Source organism: Panthera tigris, chromosome C1 (assembly GCF_018350195.1).
Source record: "Panthera tigris isolate Pti1 chromosome C1, P.tigris_Pti1_mat1.1, whole genome shotgun sequence".
Taxonomy (NCBI): domain Eukaryota; kingdom Metazoa; phylum Chordata; class Mammalia; order Carnivora; family Felidae; genus Panthera; species Panthera tigris.
This window is the reverse complement of record NC_056667.1, coordinates 52,367,033-52,382,566: the sequence shown is the minus strand read 5'-3', so window position 1 is coordinate 52,382,566 and position 15,534 is coordinate 52,367,033. Positions and strand designations below refer to the sequence as shown.

The 15,534-nt window shown below is 41.6% G+C and overlaps 1 protein-coding gene across 1 annotated transcript in view; it reads right to left on the bottom strand.

Moving 5' to 3' along the window:
• Positions 1 to 15,534, bottom strand: part of ROR1 (receptor tyrosine kinase like orphan receptor 1) — a gene marked incomplete at its 5' end in the record, with an annotated part of 169,978 nt that overhangs the window by 26,851 nt on the left and 127,593 nt on the right. Inside the window, 3 exons of the mRNA XM_015540954.2 lie at positions 7,613 to 7,858; positions 9,655 to 9,972; positions 11,898 to 12,025. Of these exons, the coding sequence (XP_015396440.2) occupies positions 7,613 to 7,858; positions 9,655 to 9,972; positions 11,898 to 12,025 (692 nt within the window). The remainder of the gene's footprint in view (positions 1 to 7,612; positions 7,859 to 9,654; positions 9,973 to 11,897; positions 12,026 to 15,534) is intronic.

Here is a 15,534-nt window from a genome sequence, read left to right as displayed (position 1 = left end):
CCCACAACCTCTTTGGGGTGGTGAGATGTCCCTGTCTCTGAAGGTCTCTGGCAATGGTCAAATAGAGCCTGGATAGTTTCTATGGTTCCTCCCAAAGCTCTCTGATTTTATAATCTGATTTGACATACCTTATTTAGACCCCTACTGTACTTTTGGCTTTCTTGCGAAGTAACTGATTTAAAGTTAGTGATGAATATTTTTCCCTGAGTGTCCTCAGAGCCAGTATTGGTCTTTTCTCCTCAGCTCTATGCTGAGGCTGACTTCTATGGACAATATCCGTGGGCACCCTTGTCCTCTGGCTTCCAGTCAGGTTCAGCCAATGGGAGACATTGGCAGGACAAGAAGAACTGCCCAGGGCAAGAAGAGTATGGTTCACATGTTTGTTCCCAGGCTTTCCCCTTGCTGAGTTGCAGAGGATTGACTGCCTCCCTCTATTAAAGGCCAGAGCCTTTGAACAGCCCTCTCTTCAGCCTCAGCTGTGTTCCACAAGGTAAGGTAACCAATCATTCGTTTGACTCCTCAAGCCTTGGATAATGCCTCCCACTTCTGCTAGCCATGGGTCCTTCACCTTATTGGTTTCTCCTAATTCTGCCAACACCTTCATAAACAGTCTCTTTATGAAGTTCTCCATAGTGTGTCTGCTTGTCCCTTTTGCTTTCTGCCAGAATCTTGGCTGATACAAAGCCAATAGCAGAGATCACTGTGGTGTTGTATCAGAATTCTGTCACCAAAGGGTTAAAGTGACCAGGAGCCCTTCCCATTGGCATGGTGGTGGGCCAAAAGAGTTAAAAGCTTCCCAGAGCTTATTGCTGGAGCAGCTGACACACTGGGTACATGACTCAATATATTTTGAGAACAATAAAAATACCTTTGAGAAAAATTAATTTATGGTTAAAAATGTTTATGGAACATGACTTAGTTATAAGTTTTGGGTAACTATTGTTCTTTACTTTGTCGAAAATGTATAGAGACTGGAGAATAAAGTACATCTTGAAAATCTCTGTAGCATAAAAATAACTCTTCCGGAAAACTTCAAACCATACAAAGCAGTGCTCTATTCCTCCCTCCGTTCCCCCTCCCCACCATCCAATTCACTGTAATGTTCAATTTTGGTTTGAAGAAATGGCTGAAAGACAAATTGCCTTACAACAGGTCTTCTATGAAATATGGGAGAAGGCTGCTGACAGAGTGAGTTAAAAACTGCAGTGTTCGCAATCTGGAAAACATCTGCCTTGCCCCGAACTGTAAACCACCACATTGTAGAAAATGGTTTGTGACAAAGCAGAACCCAGGGCGGGTGTTTGTAAGGTTATGGGACAAGTCAGGGCTATTCAGGCACAGAACTGGGCAATGTGCCCTTTGGCAAACTGTTGCAAGCCAAGGACTTAAAAGGAAATACAAAAGTAATAGGCCAGGTATGAAAACTGCAAATGGAGCCAAATGGCCCACTAATTTTTTTTTTTTATCATTGGGCACTCTATGGTGAAACTGGTTGAGGACTAAAACAATACCGCTGCTTGGAAGTTCTAGTTGTTTGGTAGAGGTCTCTCAGACGTGCTAGCCTGGCTGGCGGAAGAAACGTGGCCTCTAGACTTAATCTACAGTAGAATAAAGGACTGAGGTTTGAAGAGGAAAACACCACTACAATCAAGATTCAGCTTCGCCATACAATTTGAGAGAGGAACCAACAGAAGATCTCAGTTAGCTGGGGGAGAGAGAAAGAACGTTAAGTCTTGTGGTAGAATACAGCCAAAGTCAAATGGTCAGATCATGCAAAAGCTGCTCCCAGAGAAACAGGCCTTTTCCATGGATCTGCCCCCAGGGCTGCATAGAAAAGCAATGATAAGGGCTACAGTGAAACTGTGAACCTGGGAGGTGTGCCTAGGTGCCAGTTGGAAAGAACATAGGCAAATGTTTCTTTTTCGACGTAGTTTCCACCCAACCCACAGTATTTGGCTTGGAAGGTGGCCACAGTGACTAGAGGTAAAGGCGTAGTGAATGAAGGTTTGCAGGCAGGATCTCAGGGAAAATGGCCAACTCTGAGGACTGGGGACGTGGGGCTGCCGGGAAGGGAGGAGAGGTGGACTTAACGGGAAATGGGCAAACATTGCGAGCCCTGCGTGGAGCTGCTGGGGGAGCAAGTCCTCATCAGGGCTGAGGCTGAGTGGAGCACCTAGGGTCTCTCAGAGTAGATGACTTCCTGGCTGGGGCCCTACTCCTGCATGTGTGGAGCTGCAAATAAGAAAATCAATGGACAGCAACCCAAAGACCTAGATAGTTCATAGTGATCAAAAGGAGGAAAATGATAAAGCATCGTTTATTCCTCTGAATAACCTAGAATTTGTACTTTAAGGTAACTGTGCCATGGTGAACAGAACACTGGACCTAGAATCCTGTGGACCTGGTTTGAATCTTGGCTGTAGTAAAAACAACATTGCCTCAGCTTCTCCATCAGTAAAACGGAGAGGATACCTTTATCCTGTGGTTATTATGAGGATTCATTAATTCAACACATTTTATTAAACATCAGCTAAGTCCCAGGCCAGATGCTGGTGTTAAGGAACCTGGCACAGTGTTCAACAGACCACAGTCATAACTAAAATGCCAAGCATGTAACGGCGTACATAAATTGTCAGAGCTATAATACAGTGTTTAACGTGATTCATACTTTTTCCATCAGATTCTTTCACTAGATTGTAGGCTACATGAGGGCATGCTTTGATCTACCCTGTTCACAAAGTCTGAAGCATAGTAGAAGCCCAACACAAACTGGTTTCAGTGAGTGACTAAATAAATAATTAACTGTTCGAGTTGTTGTTAGATGCCTGGGATAGGGAGGAAAAGACAGGGAGGATGGGAGGTCAGGTCTCGCCCAAACTATCTTTTGTCCTGTCACTTCCTCCAAGCACTGGCTTGGGCACATGCACAGAGTCCTAGCCAATTCCCAGAATTCACAGCAAACATATCTGGTTGTGTTTAATTTTATGTTCTGTCTTAAAGCGAAAGTTTGCAGATAAAATGGTCTGTGGCAGACCGTTCTCAAATAACTTTATTCTAGAAAGTACAACAAATGCTCACATTCTGCATTTAATTAGGCCTCAACTCCTTTTAGCCTTACTTGGTTGAAACGAAAACAAAAGTTATCAGTAGGAAAATGAGAAACCACATGGAGATTTTGAAATCTCCTCAACTTTTACTTAACTAAAGAATGCAGGAACGTTCCCATGAGATTCCATCCCATTTTCAGAGGGAGAAGGGAAAAGGACTCATTTCAAATCTGCCCCACACGATTTCAACTCATTGTAAGATGAAAAGTTATCCTCAGTCTCTCTCTCTCTCTCTCTCTCTCTCTGTATATACAGATACACCCATACATAAATCATAGAGTACACAAGACCAGCTATAGGTTTGAGTCCTGAGTTCATTTCTTATTAACCATGTGGCCTCGGAAGTTATTTCACCTCTCTATGTCTCTGTTTTCTCTTCTAGAGTAGAATAAAATGCAACTCACTGGATTACAGAACTATTATACATGAGATAATGCATTAAAAAACTCTTAGCACGGTCTTTGGCTCATTATAAACACTCAATAAATGGCAACTGCTGTTTAATGTTATTGTTTTTTTTAAGCTTATTTATTTATTTTGAGAGAGAATACTAGCAGGGAAGTGTCAGAGAGAGAGGGGACAGAGGATCTGAAGAGGGATCTGTGCTGAAAGCAGTGAGTTTGATGTGGGGCTTGAACTCACGAACCGTGAGATCATGACCTGAGATGAAGTCGGACTCGTAACCAACTGAGCCACCCAGGCACTCCTGTTTAATGTTATTATTATTATTTTCTTAATGTTTTTTTAAATTTATTTTTGAAACAGAGAGAGAAAGACCATGAGCAGGGGAGAGGCAGAGAGAGAGAGTGAGACACAGAATCTGAAGCAGGCTCCAGGCTCTGAGCTGTCAGCACAGAGCCCGATGTGGGGCTTGAACTCACGGACTGTGAGATCATGACCTGAGCTGAAGTCGGATGCTTAACCAACTGAGCCACCCAGGCGCCCCTAATGTTATTATTATTTTATAGTTTAAATTGCATAATTTTTTAATAATATATACAATATACTATATTATATAGTCTAAATTGTATAATTCCTATCCAGTCTCAGGGTTCCTCAATCCTGGCACTGTTGACATTTTGGGTTGGATAATTCTTTGTGTGGGTCATTCTGTGCATTGAAGGGTGTTTAGCAGCCTCTCTGGCCTCCACCCAGTAGAAACCAGTAGCATCTCACAACCCCACCCAGGAGTGATGACCAAAATATCTTGAGACATTGCCAAATGTTCCCCAGAAGGCTAAACTTCTGCCGATTGGGAAGCAGTGGTATAGAACAAAGAGCAGTAAGTGTCCTAGACATAGCAGACCTAGTTTCTATTAGTTGATTTGTGGTCTTGGGTAAGTCTTACCACTTCCCTGGGCCTTGATTTACTCATATGGTGAAAGAGGGCAGGAAATTCCTACTTTATCTTTCATAATTGTGTAAGAATGAAAAGAGAAAAAAAAATCAACTGCCCTAAACAAGTGTTATCAAAGTGGGATGCTATTATGATTAGGTTGCTAGAGGTGGTCTATCCAGGGGCAATTCTGAGAAGCCTTGCCTGGGCACAACAGCTGATGCCAGCCTGTTTTCTTTTTTAATTCCCACACGGGGGAGCCACTGGCCTCTCAGCAGCTGCTTCCAGATCACATGTCAAGTGTTCCCAGTGTCTTTAATGGATGTCTTTGTGGCTTGGCTTGAAGAATTCAAAAGGAACTGTTTTCTTTCAAAATGAAATGAAAACGTTCTTTTTAATAAAAATTATTATTGTAAGTGGTGAAAACTGCCTCGTCTTCTCTAGGCTTAACATTCTAAATCTATCTCACATGACTAGACCTAACCAGTCATCAGAATGTTAACTGTGTCCTCTGCTGATTGATATTCAGAGAGAAATACCCTGAGTGTTTCTAACATCACTGTACTGATTAATACTGTAATAATACAGAGTAATACCATGATGGATTTCCTTATTGGCAAGGGAACACTTTTCGATGTCCTATCATATTATGAAAATCTACATACTGGAATTCAGAGGTGAGGCCTATTGTTATTCTTTTATTTATTTCTGAAAAATCTTTAAATGGGAGATAGCAGAGTGTTTGGGAAAAGAGCATGAGCTTTGAGTTTGGTCAGAGCTATACGTAGATAGATGAGAGTCCAAGGTCTAATCTCACCATTTGTGTGATTTAGACAAGTCCTTTAGTCCTTCTGAACCTCAGTGGACTACATTAATAACACCTACCCCACAGGGTGGTTATGAGTTTTAAATGCATACAAATATGTAAAGCATGGGGCACTGTGCAGGCACCTGGTAAGTGTTCTGTAGATGTAGGTGATCTTTCTCTCTCTGTCCAGTCTGAAAGACTGTTCAAGTATTTCTTTTATCCCTCAGAGTGTGTATTTGGTCTGATTGCTTCAGGAAGGTCATTGACATGAAAACAGTACTTTTTAGATAGAACTTAGAGTCTTGACTATACTAAATTAATTGTAATAGAGCTCGAATCAGCTAATCAACAAATTTTCCAGTTTATGAACAAATTATCTCCCTTCTTCTGTGGGGCGTTTGTTGGAAATCAAGGGTCAGAAGTCATCTAAAAGACAAGAGCATTTACCCAGAGTGGAGTGAACAATGTGTTTCTTCCTTAAAACAATTCATTTGGTTTCCCTGAGGACACATATCAGTATTCTGAATTATCATGGTAGAGTAGCAAGAAGGTGAGCTTAGAGTCAGACAGACCTGCCATTTACCAGCAACATAGGGTTAATAAAATACCTGTCACAGGGATGTCTGGGTGGCTCAGTTAAGCGACTGACTCTTGGTTTCAACTCAGGTCATGATCTCATGGTTTGTGAGTTTTAGCTCTGTGTCGGGCTCTGCAGTTGGCAGCACAGAGCCTGCCAAGATTTTCTCTCTCTCCCTCTCTCTCTGCCCCTCCCCTGCTTGCACTGTCTCTCTCAAAATAAATAGATAAACTTTAAAAAAAAATACTTGTCACAGTGTAAGGGTGAGTATAAATAAAGCCCATGACAACCCCAAGTACCATGCCTGGCACATGGAAGGTGCTCAGTGAGTGTTGCTTTTATCCTTGACTCTCTTACAGATCTTTGTACCTTAACTAGTTTAAGAGAAGAGGTGGAAACTAAGTAAATGATTATAAATCTACATTTTATTTTTATTCCTCTCCTATTAATGTTGAATATAGCATGTGGGAAAAGTCATGAGTTACTAAGGGCAAACCATTTAAAAAATACAGGATAATTTGCTTTGAAGTTTCCAATGGTGGCTCTGGAAGAGTTTTACATCATAATTTGTTCTTTATGCTGCATATGAAGGCATTTTAAAGTCCAGACCACAAAAGGGGTCTGGTCACCTCCTTCTCAAACTTGGCATGTTTAAGCACCCATAAAACCATTTTGCAAGAGAAGACACTATGGTAACAGGTAATACATAAGAATGAAATTATAAAATAAGTTTCCCAAATTTTCATCACTAAGGTTTCTTTTTAACATTTTTATTACTTCTTCCTATGGACCTCTTTAGTATGTTTTAGCTTCCTCTTCTTTGTTCCATAACATTTGTGCTAACTTCTATTGTATCATACACACTGCATTGTGATTGTAATGTGAATCACATTTTATTTCTCTTTCAAACCCCCTACTCCACAGTGGGCTCTCAAATAATATTTGCTAAACTCAGAGCAAACATTCCTTATGTAGACTGCATACTAATTAGAGTAGATTCCTCTTTATATACTGCCCAGACAATAATTATAATAGATAATATTCATTAAGCATTTACTATCTTCCCGATTTCCTAGAATTTTTCAGTTAACAACTCATTCATCCTCCCAGGTGGATATCATTATTAGGTCCCTGTTATTGTTATGGCTTTTCCTGCAGTGACATCGTACTCTCCCTCTATGCTGGGGAAACCCAGTTGACATCATCTATGAGAAGAAGGACCAAGAAGATGAGTCAGTTCCAAAACAGTCCCAAACTCCAGATTTCACCCTTGCTTTCATGGTCTTTCTCCTACCCTCCAAACATTTTTTCTAGACAAAAACAAAACAAAACAAAACAACTCCAAAAAACAGAAAACAAAAAACTGATTCAGGTATTTCATTTCCTTTCCACACTTCTGCAGCATAAAAGGATGACACAGAAGACACAGTTTATCTACACTCTGCCCTGGATGACTGAGTAATGGGTGCACTTGGACATGGACCATTGCAGGTAATATCTTTTACTACATAAATGACTGTGACAAGTGGTTTCACGCCTGCACCATTTTCCCCACGAACCACAATGGTTGCAGGAATAAGGCAGTTTCCTCCCCGAGAGTGTGCATTGGTACCCTAAAAGGTGTTTTATGCAGAAACAGCAAGGTTTACCTGTCTTAGAAACCCAGTTTGAGACCAAAAAAACACTATCCATCTCCTTTGCCCCTCATAGACTCTCCTAAGGGCGGGGGGTGGGGGATGGAGAGGGGATTTTTAAAGGTGACTGAATACATTAAAGGCATTTACCACATGCTGGGATGTCACACAGGTCAGACTTAAAGTTTTCATCCAAGGTGAAGCACCAGGGGGCCTCCTTCTGATTCCCCGGATTGCGGCAGTAGGAATGGCCTCCGTTCAGTTCTGGGAAACGGAGAGCGGTGAAGGTGTGCGTGTGGGGGTACTGAGAATTCCACGGCTGGCACTGGCGCCCTGATTTGGTCACGCTGACAGTCCCCCGGTAATCCACACCTGTGCTGTTATAGCACTTGTGGTCTGAAAAACAGAAGAGAAAGGCCCAAACTGAGAGCAAGAAACAGGAGATGCTGGAACTTCCAGCCAGCAGTTTCTGGAGGGAAGACGTGCAATTAAGCTCATGGCTAAGGCTTCCCTGCTGGCCAGGGGCCATGTGGGCAGTCTCCCTTCTTGCTGGGCTGGGACATAGGTCCTGCCTCACAGTTACATTCCTGGGAGGATTTAAAGCTTATGCTTCAGGAATAAAACCAGTCCTCCACATGCATTTTTAATACTGAACACAGAAAAAAAAAAATCAGAACTGGGGGCACAGGAGTAATTTCCTAGTGAATGGCTCAGGAAAGGTTCAAGCTGAACTGCTCTTTCCATTTCTGCTTGATGTCTTTAGACATGAATCGTGTGATAAAGAACCTAGTTCCCAGCAAATGTTCATTAGGAGCAGTGAATTATGAGTTTCTCACAGGAGTTGGGGGCACTGTGTGCTGATGCACTGGATATTCGTGAAAAGCAAATCCTCTCCCCAGGTGACCACCATGGCACTTACTTGAAAGCACTGTAAAAATCCATTAAGTTGAAATTAAAATATGGAGGGGCAATGATAAAATAATAGTAATAATAATAGTAATGAAGATATCACTATTATTATGTGCTAAGCCTAGTTCTAAGCATTTTAGATGCATTAACTCATTTAACTAATAGAATAATATTAAATACCAAAAGGAAACTAAAAAATTACCAGCAAAACTTAACTCTAGGTAAATGGAAAATTACAGAGGAACAGAGGTGAGAAGACAGTGGAGAGAGGCAAGCCCCATGTATATATTTTTAAAATTGTGGTACAGTACACATGTGAAATTTATCGTTAGTGTCTTTAGAAGATTCAAAACATTGTGCAACCTTCACCACTATCTCATTCCAGAACACTTGTATATCATCTCAAAGGAAACCCTATACTCGTTTAGCAGTCACTCCCCACACCCCCTTCCCCTGGTCCCTGGCAACCACTAATCTGCTTTCTATCTCTATGGATTTGTCTTTCCTGGATATTTCATATAAAAGGAATCACACAATGGCGTCTGGCCTTTTTCACTTACATAATACTTTTCTTAAGTTTCAGCCATGCTGTAGCATGTAACAGGATTTTATTCCTCTTTATGGATGAATAATATTTCATTCTATAGATACACCACAATTTGTTTAGCCACCCATCCACTGCTGGACATTTGGGTTGTTTCTACCTTTTAGCCATTGTGTATAGAGCCGCTATGAACACTTAACACACAAGTTTTTGTTTGAACACCTATTTGAAATTCTCGGAGTGTCTACCCACGAGTGGCATTGCGGGGTCATACGGTAATTCTATTTAAGTCATTGAGGAACCAACAACTATATTTAAACATTTATTATCAGGGTGCCTGGGTGGCTCAGTGGGTTGAGTTTCTGACTTTGGCTCAGGTTGTGATCTTCTGGTTCGTGAGTTCGACCCCCACATGGGGCTCGCTGCTGTCAGCACAGAACCTGCCTCGGATCCCCTGTCTGTCTCTCTCTGTTCCGCCCCTGCTTGCATGCTCTCTCTCTCTCTCTCTCAAAAATAAATATTAAAAAATAAAAATAAAAATGCATTCTCTTCATGAAGCTTCTTAAAGATAGTTACTGCATGTAATCTACCACTGAATGCTCAGCCCCCACACAGTATTTAGCCCATCGGAAGGTAATCTGACTACCAATATGAATCATTACTACAGATCAAGGTCCAGTTTTCACTGTGCTATGGGGTTGTGGCCCCCAGGCAGCACAGAAGGTCAAGAGTCACCTACTTTTATTTATGGGATCCGCCATGGGAATTCCAATCCGGATGCAGTTTGCGGCTTCGGGGCTCTCCGGCTGGGGGAGATCTTCACAGTTTGGTAGTTTCAGCCTCATCAGGATCATGGGATTTGATCTTGCAAAAATGTACTCTGTTTGACACAGGACGTTCTCCAGGATTTCACATTCATCGCGACACAAGTCCCGGGGCTTAGGGATGGATGAGGTTTCGTCGCAGTACGGGAAGGCATAGTGGCACAGGGAAGGAATGGCAAACTGAGAGCACTTATCAGATAAGTGGCTGGAGGTGCCAATCATGGTGAAGGCAGCTGGAAAACAAACACAGTTATTAACTCCCAGGGGCCAGGGTTTATCTCCTTCGGTTATCTAGTCAACAGATATCAGATATAAACACACACTGGAAGGAATCCGCTGTGCTCAAATAGACAAGGCCAAGAAGAGATTCAGTTCAGATGTCCAGGCAGCTTACTTTCACTGGCTTGAAAAAAAATCATTTTGACTACAAAGTTAAAAAAACAGGATTAAGTTACATATGTACCATTTCCTAATAAAAAGAATTAATTAGGTTAAAGCACAATATATTTTTCATTTTTACTACAAAGCAAAGAACTTTGTGTTTCATCCGGTACGTTTTATTAGTTTTGTGCAGCTTCTAAAACATTTGACAGCTGCAGGGCAGAACTTGCTTTATGCGGCGGCTGAGGCTGATCACAGGATTTAGATCTGTGTCTTGCCTCTGAATTGGATGACTTTGGGGAACTTGTCTAATTTCTTGTGGCTTGAATACTTTCTATTCCATCTTCTGAAAATGAGGCATTTCTCTTGGAGGTTCTCAAAAAAGCACAACTCAGTGGTTGCAGTGTGTGTATTAGTGGTCACTCAGCCTAACCTCTTATCCAGTTTGGCATCCATGTATAAAAAGAGTACTAGCGTCCCTTTGCAAACCTCCATTGACAAGAGCTTCTACCTCATTATAGATGGGTGATGAAACATTTACGTTGGAACTCCCATTTATTTTTGTGAATACTTAGTGAAGAGTATGTCAAAATGTTCTAATGTTAAGTTAAAATGTGCCTTCAACAGCCCCTCCCATCAGTCCTGCTTCTACTTTCTGGAATTTCACAGAGTCCTTCCTCCTGAGAGCCTGAGGTCTTTAGCAAGGCAACTACAGCTTTCTATGGTTGCTTCTCCTGGTTGAATAGCTCCCCTGGGCCCCTCTTAGTGCCTTCAAATTCCTCATAGGACATAGTTTCTAGACTTTTTGCTGTTCTGTGTGCCTGCCTCAGGTTTGTTCTTGCCTCATAAATCCTAAGGTTGCCAGATAAATAAACTACAAGGCACTTAGTTACATTTCAATTTCAGATAAATATTTGGAACACACGCATACTAAAAAATTATCCATTGTTTATCTGAAATTAAAATATAACTGGGTGTTCTGTATTTTTATTTGCTAACACTGACAGCTTATCAGATTCTCATAAGGGCAATTTTAATGGCTTGAAAGGGTACATGGCACTGAGGCATCACCACACTAATGCAGTAGTTCAAGGCCACTATAACCACCAGAACCAGGGGTGCAAAATTGTACAAGGTGGCCTATATTACTTCACTCCTGCATTCTAGGAAGTGCCTCACTATTAGATTCAAAATATACTTTCAATTCAGAAAAATGAGGGGTAAAATATAGAAGGCTAGAGCAGGAAGAGACATATGATCATCTTGTCTTATCACTCACTTCACAGATGAAGAGACTTTAATGGAGAATACGAGATTTCCCCACAGTCACAGTAATGGCATCCAGAATTCTGGACTCTAAATTGTTTTAGCACTTACGGGACTTTTAGTCTACACAATGTTGTTTCCAAATAGTAAGCTCTTTGAGGGCAGAGATGTAACCCGGCTTATTCACCACACTATTGTGTCCCCAGCGCCCAGCCCAGTACCTGATATACCAGAAACACTAATAATATTTATGGAGTGTCTGAATAAATGAAAGACTTTTCAGAGCATCTTTTCCCTCTAAGAGCAATAACCTTCAATAAAGTATTGTAATGCACATTCCAGAGCACAGAGATCGTATCTCAGGCTTCTTTGTGGTCCTGCTCCTAACGCCTGTGCTTCTAACCTCCAACCCCTAACGCTTTATCTTTTGTTAAAAGAAGAGCTCAAGAAAACTTGCAGTGAGAAAAAGAGTTACACAAGGTATCAATACAATGTCATTGGCGTTACTTACCTGTGATCTGATTTTCTATTTCCCCTTGCATGTGCAAAGACTCCATATAGACAGTGCGGTTGCCAATAAATCTTGCACATGCAATCCCTCTGTATGGCTGACAGAATCCATCTTCTTCATACTCATCTCTAAAACCAGAGCACAAGCATTAGCTGGTGCAATATATCCACATTCAGTCGGCTCTGACTGTGCAATGCGCTAAATGGTCGCTAGGGGGAGAAGCTGGGCACATTATCCCAAAGACTGGGCCGAGGAGTCAGGCTCGGCCTCAGTTCCATCCATCACTTCAAACATCTGCTGGTCACGTTGGTCAAGTTTCCTTCACCCCCAGAAAATCATTCTAAGCACAAAAATCATCCTTAAATATGGGAGAAAGCACTTATTTTCGCAGCTGGTGGTGGGCTGGAAGATGATGTAGTTATAAAAGTAAAGAGGAAATGAGTTGGAAATCTGGGCACATGTTCTACAGTTTTTTGTTTTTTAAGCACAGATTATTTCTGCGTCATTTGCTACAAAGGCGTGGGTGCATTATCCACAAGACCCACTCCAACTGATGTGTCAATTAGGAGGCTCCGTGGGGTGAGAAGCTGGGTGCAGCTGGAAAGAAACCAGAGGGCAGTGCAGTTATGTGGCTCCTCACTGCTTAAGACCCATTATCTCTACCCTGCAGAGAGAGGTCCAGGCAAACTGTGGATCGCACAATTTCAAGAGTCACTAAATCCCAGGAAATCTAAAGAAAATGGCAATGGAAATCTTGCTTTCATGATTCCCTGAAGACTTTTAAAACAATCTTAAAGTTTTAAAACATTTTTTCAAGTTTATTTATTTATCTTGAGCAAAAGAGAGAGAGAGTGGGGGAAGGGCAGAGAGGGGGAGCGAGAGAATCCCAAGCAGGCTCTGCACCCACCACGCAGAGCCCAGTGTGGGGCTCGAACCCACAAACTGTGAGATCATGACCTGAGCCTAAACCAAGAGTCGGCCGCTTACCCGACTGAGCCAACCAGGCCCCAATCTTAAAAAACGTTGTTACCTCAAAATTATGATAATAAAAAGGTAGGGGGAGTAGATCTTATTCTGGAGACAAAGGGTAATGTGGCTAGTGACAGTCCCAGAAAATGCGGTTAGTGACAGTGTGGCAAATGGCTAGAGAGCTAAGGCTAGAAAGTAGGACCCAAGATGGCAAATTCAGCCTGAAAGGAGAGAGGCCATAATATCCTACAAGGGCCTGCGATAAACACAAGACAACAGAGTACAGAATAGCCAGCTGCTTCTCAAAAGCAGACCACGGCCAAACAAAAGGCCACCTGCTAGGCTTCTGGGCTGACTTCCACCCTGGATGCTCCTCTTCTGTTAACCTGGCTGGAACCAATACACTGAATGAAAATATTTTTCCTCTTTGGTTTCGTCTAAGTTAAAGTACTGTAGACCAAAGTCAGGAGAGTGAAATTGTCTTCCGGGGCTTAACATTGCATGTCCTTAGAATCTCTCCGAGTCCTCTGAGCTAGGGTTTTCTTATCTATAAGAAGATAATAATTGACCTCTCAACCCTAGGAGTGAAAGTCATGAGGATCCTATCAAATGTAAAGGCTTTTAAAAAGTGCTATTCAGAGGTCACACATGCTTATTATTGAAGTATTTATGATTACCAAGGAAGACAGTTATTTAAAGGACAATTATTTACTAAGCTCCTACGTTGTAAAATCGACTGTAGTCAGCCTTGTGGCGCTAGACTTCGCCGCTTGGGGGTTCAGTGTGGGAGTCTAGAAAGCCTGCTCTAACAGGAAACCAGGTGAAAAAAATCTGATAAAGCTGGTCATTAAAAGCCCAGTTTCCAGTGGCTCTCTACTCCCTGTTCACTCTAACAGTCATTTTGAAAGTGGAGATGGAGAAAGTATCTTCATTTTAGTTCCCAAAACAGTTTATTGCAAAGCTCTTAAAAACTTAACCTTCAAGTACACATACAAATGGATACATCATATACCTGACTTGAAGACATTGAAATTTTAATGTTGCAAAATCCTGCAAGCACTCCACATGTTTACTTTCATAAATCCTAGAGTAATGTTGAAGCCTTTTTGGCTTAAATTTTACTTGGGTTGTAAAATTAACCCCGCTTTTATTGGGTAACTAATACCATAAACCTATGGGGAGAAAGAAGTTTCTCGATGACCTAGCCTTGGATCTTGGAAACCAAAGCACTGAGACCAGAATGCACTTCCACACCACCCCCTGCTATGATGATGATGCTTTTCTATCCTTAGGCATTAGCAGAGCCCTGGACTTTTAAGGTGTCATTATGAGAACACGTCTTCCTCCCCCACGTTAAACTCTCAAGGCCTCAATTTATATCTCTTGGGAGGACAAAACCCTGGAATTACCCCCAGATATAAATCCCCAACCTACTGGGAGTTCCCATATTTTATGTGTGAGGCTTAGGCTAAACTTCTTACCACCTTTCCAGTTCAAGACTCTAAAAAGACTCTTTGAATACTTTTTTTTTTTTTTAAATAATAAAATGGAATGCAATTCCTTGGCTGCATATTTCTTATCAAGGGCTTAGAGCTGCAGGTGTAGTGAATTTTTGACTGCACCCAGAATTCCTGATATTCTGACCGGTCTCTTAGAAACAGATATGAAAAGCAAAACAAAACAAACAAACAAACAAACAAAAACCCAGTATGTAATGTCATCTGCTAGGGAGTAGTTCTCAGCCCTGGCTGCTGGGAAGAATCTCCTCAGAAAGCTTTCAAAAATACCAACGCCTAAGCCCCACCTCAGACCTATTAAATCATACTCTCTGGGGATGCAGCGTAGTACACATGCTTTTAAAAAAGCTCTCAGGTGATTTGAATGTGGTTGAGAACCACAGAACTAGAAAAACAAACCTCTATTAAGTGTCTGCCACTCTGTGCTGGGTACTATGCTAAGTGCTTTCTTCCAAGTAGCTCCTTATGTGGTATCATTATCCTTATCTTACAGAGGGAGAGATTCAAGTTCACAGGAGTCACTGGCTCAAATTCACAAAGCCAGTTATTGGTGCAGAAACGATTTAAACTTACAGAGCAAGCTCAAGCCATGACACCGTGTTGTTCGATCTATAATGATGTTCTGCTTTTCAATACTACTTTTACTTACATCAGCCTAATTATAAATAAGAGACGTTAAAATGAGCCTTTATTCTGTGCCAGAAACTGTGAAGTTTCACTGGCATATAGAATTGATATTAAGTCACTTAATCCTGACAACGATCTTATAAAAAAGGTGAAGGTGTGATCATGCCCACTTCACAGATGAGAAAACTGAGGGTCAGAAAGAGCGAAGACCTGGTCTAAATTTACACAGCAAGCAGAAGAGCTAGATTTGCCCCAAACTCGTGCTTGCAACCATAGGATACAGCTTTCCTCTGAACAGTTTGATTATAAAAGTTTTTGCACTGCTTATAAGGGCTTTCTGCTGTGAAGATGTTTTGGTGTCTGCTGAGGTGGCAAAAAGGCTTTCTTTTAAACATAGAGTCACAGTCACCTTTCCTGCTTTCCAAAGAGGGGAACCAATGCTCCTCCAACATTCATGAAAAGCTCTCTGCTTTTCATCAGCTCTCTGCTTTTCTCCAGCTCACACGTCTTTCATCATTAATGTC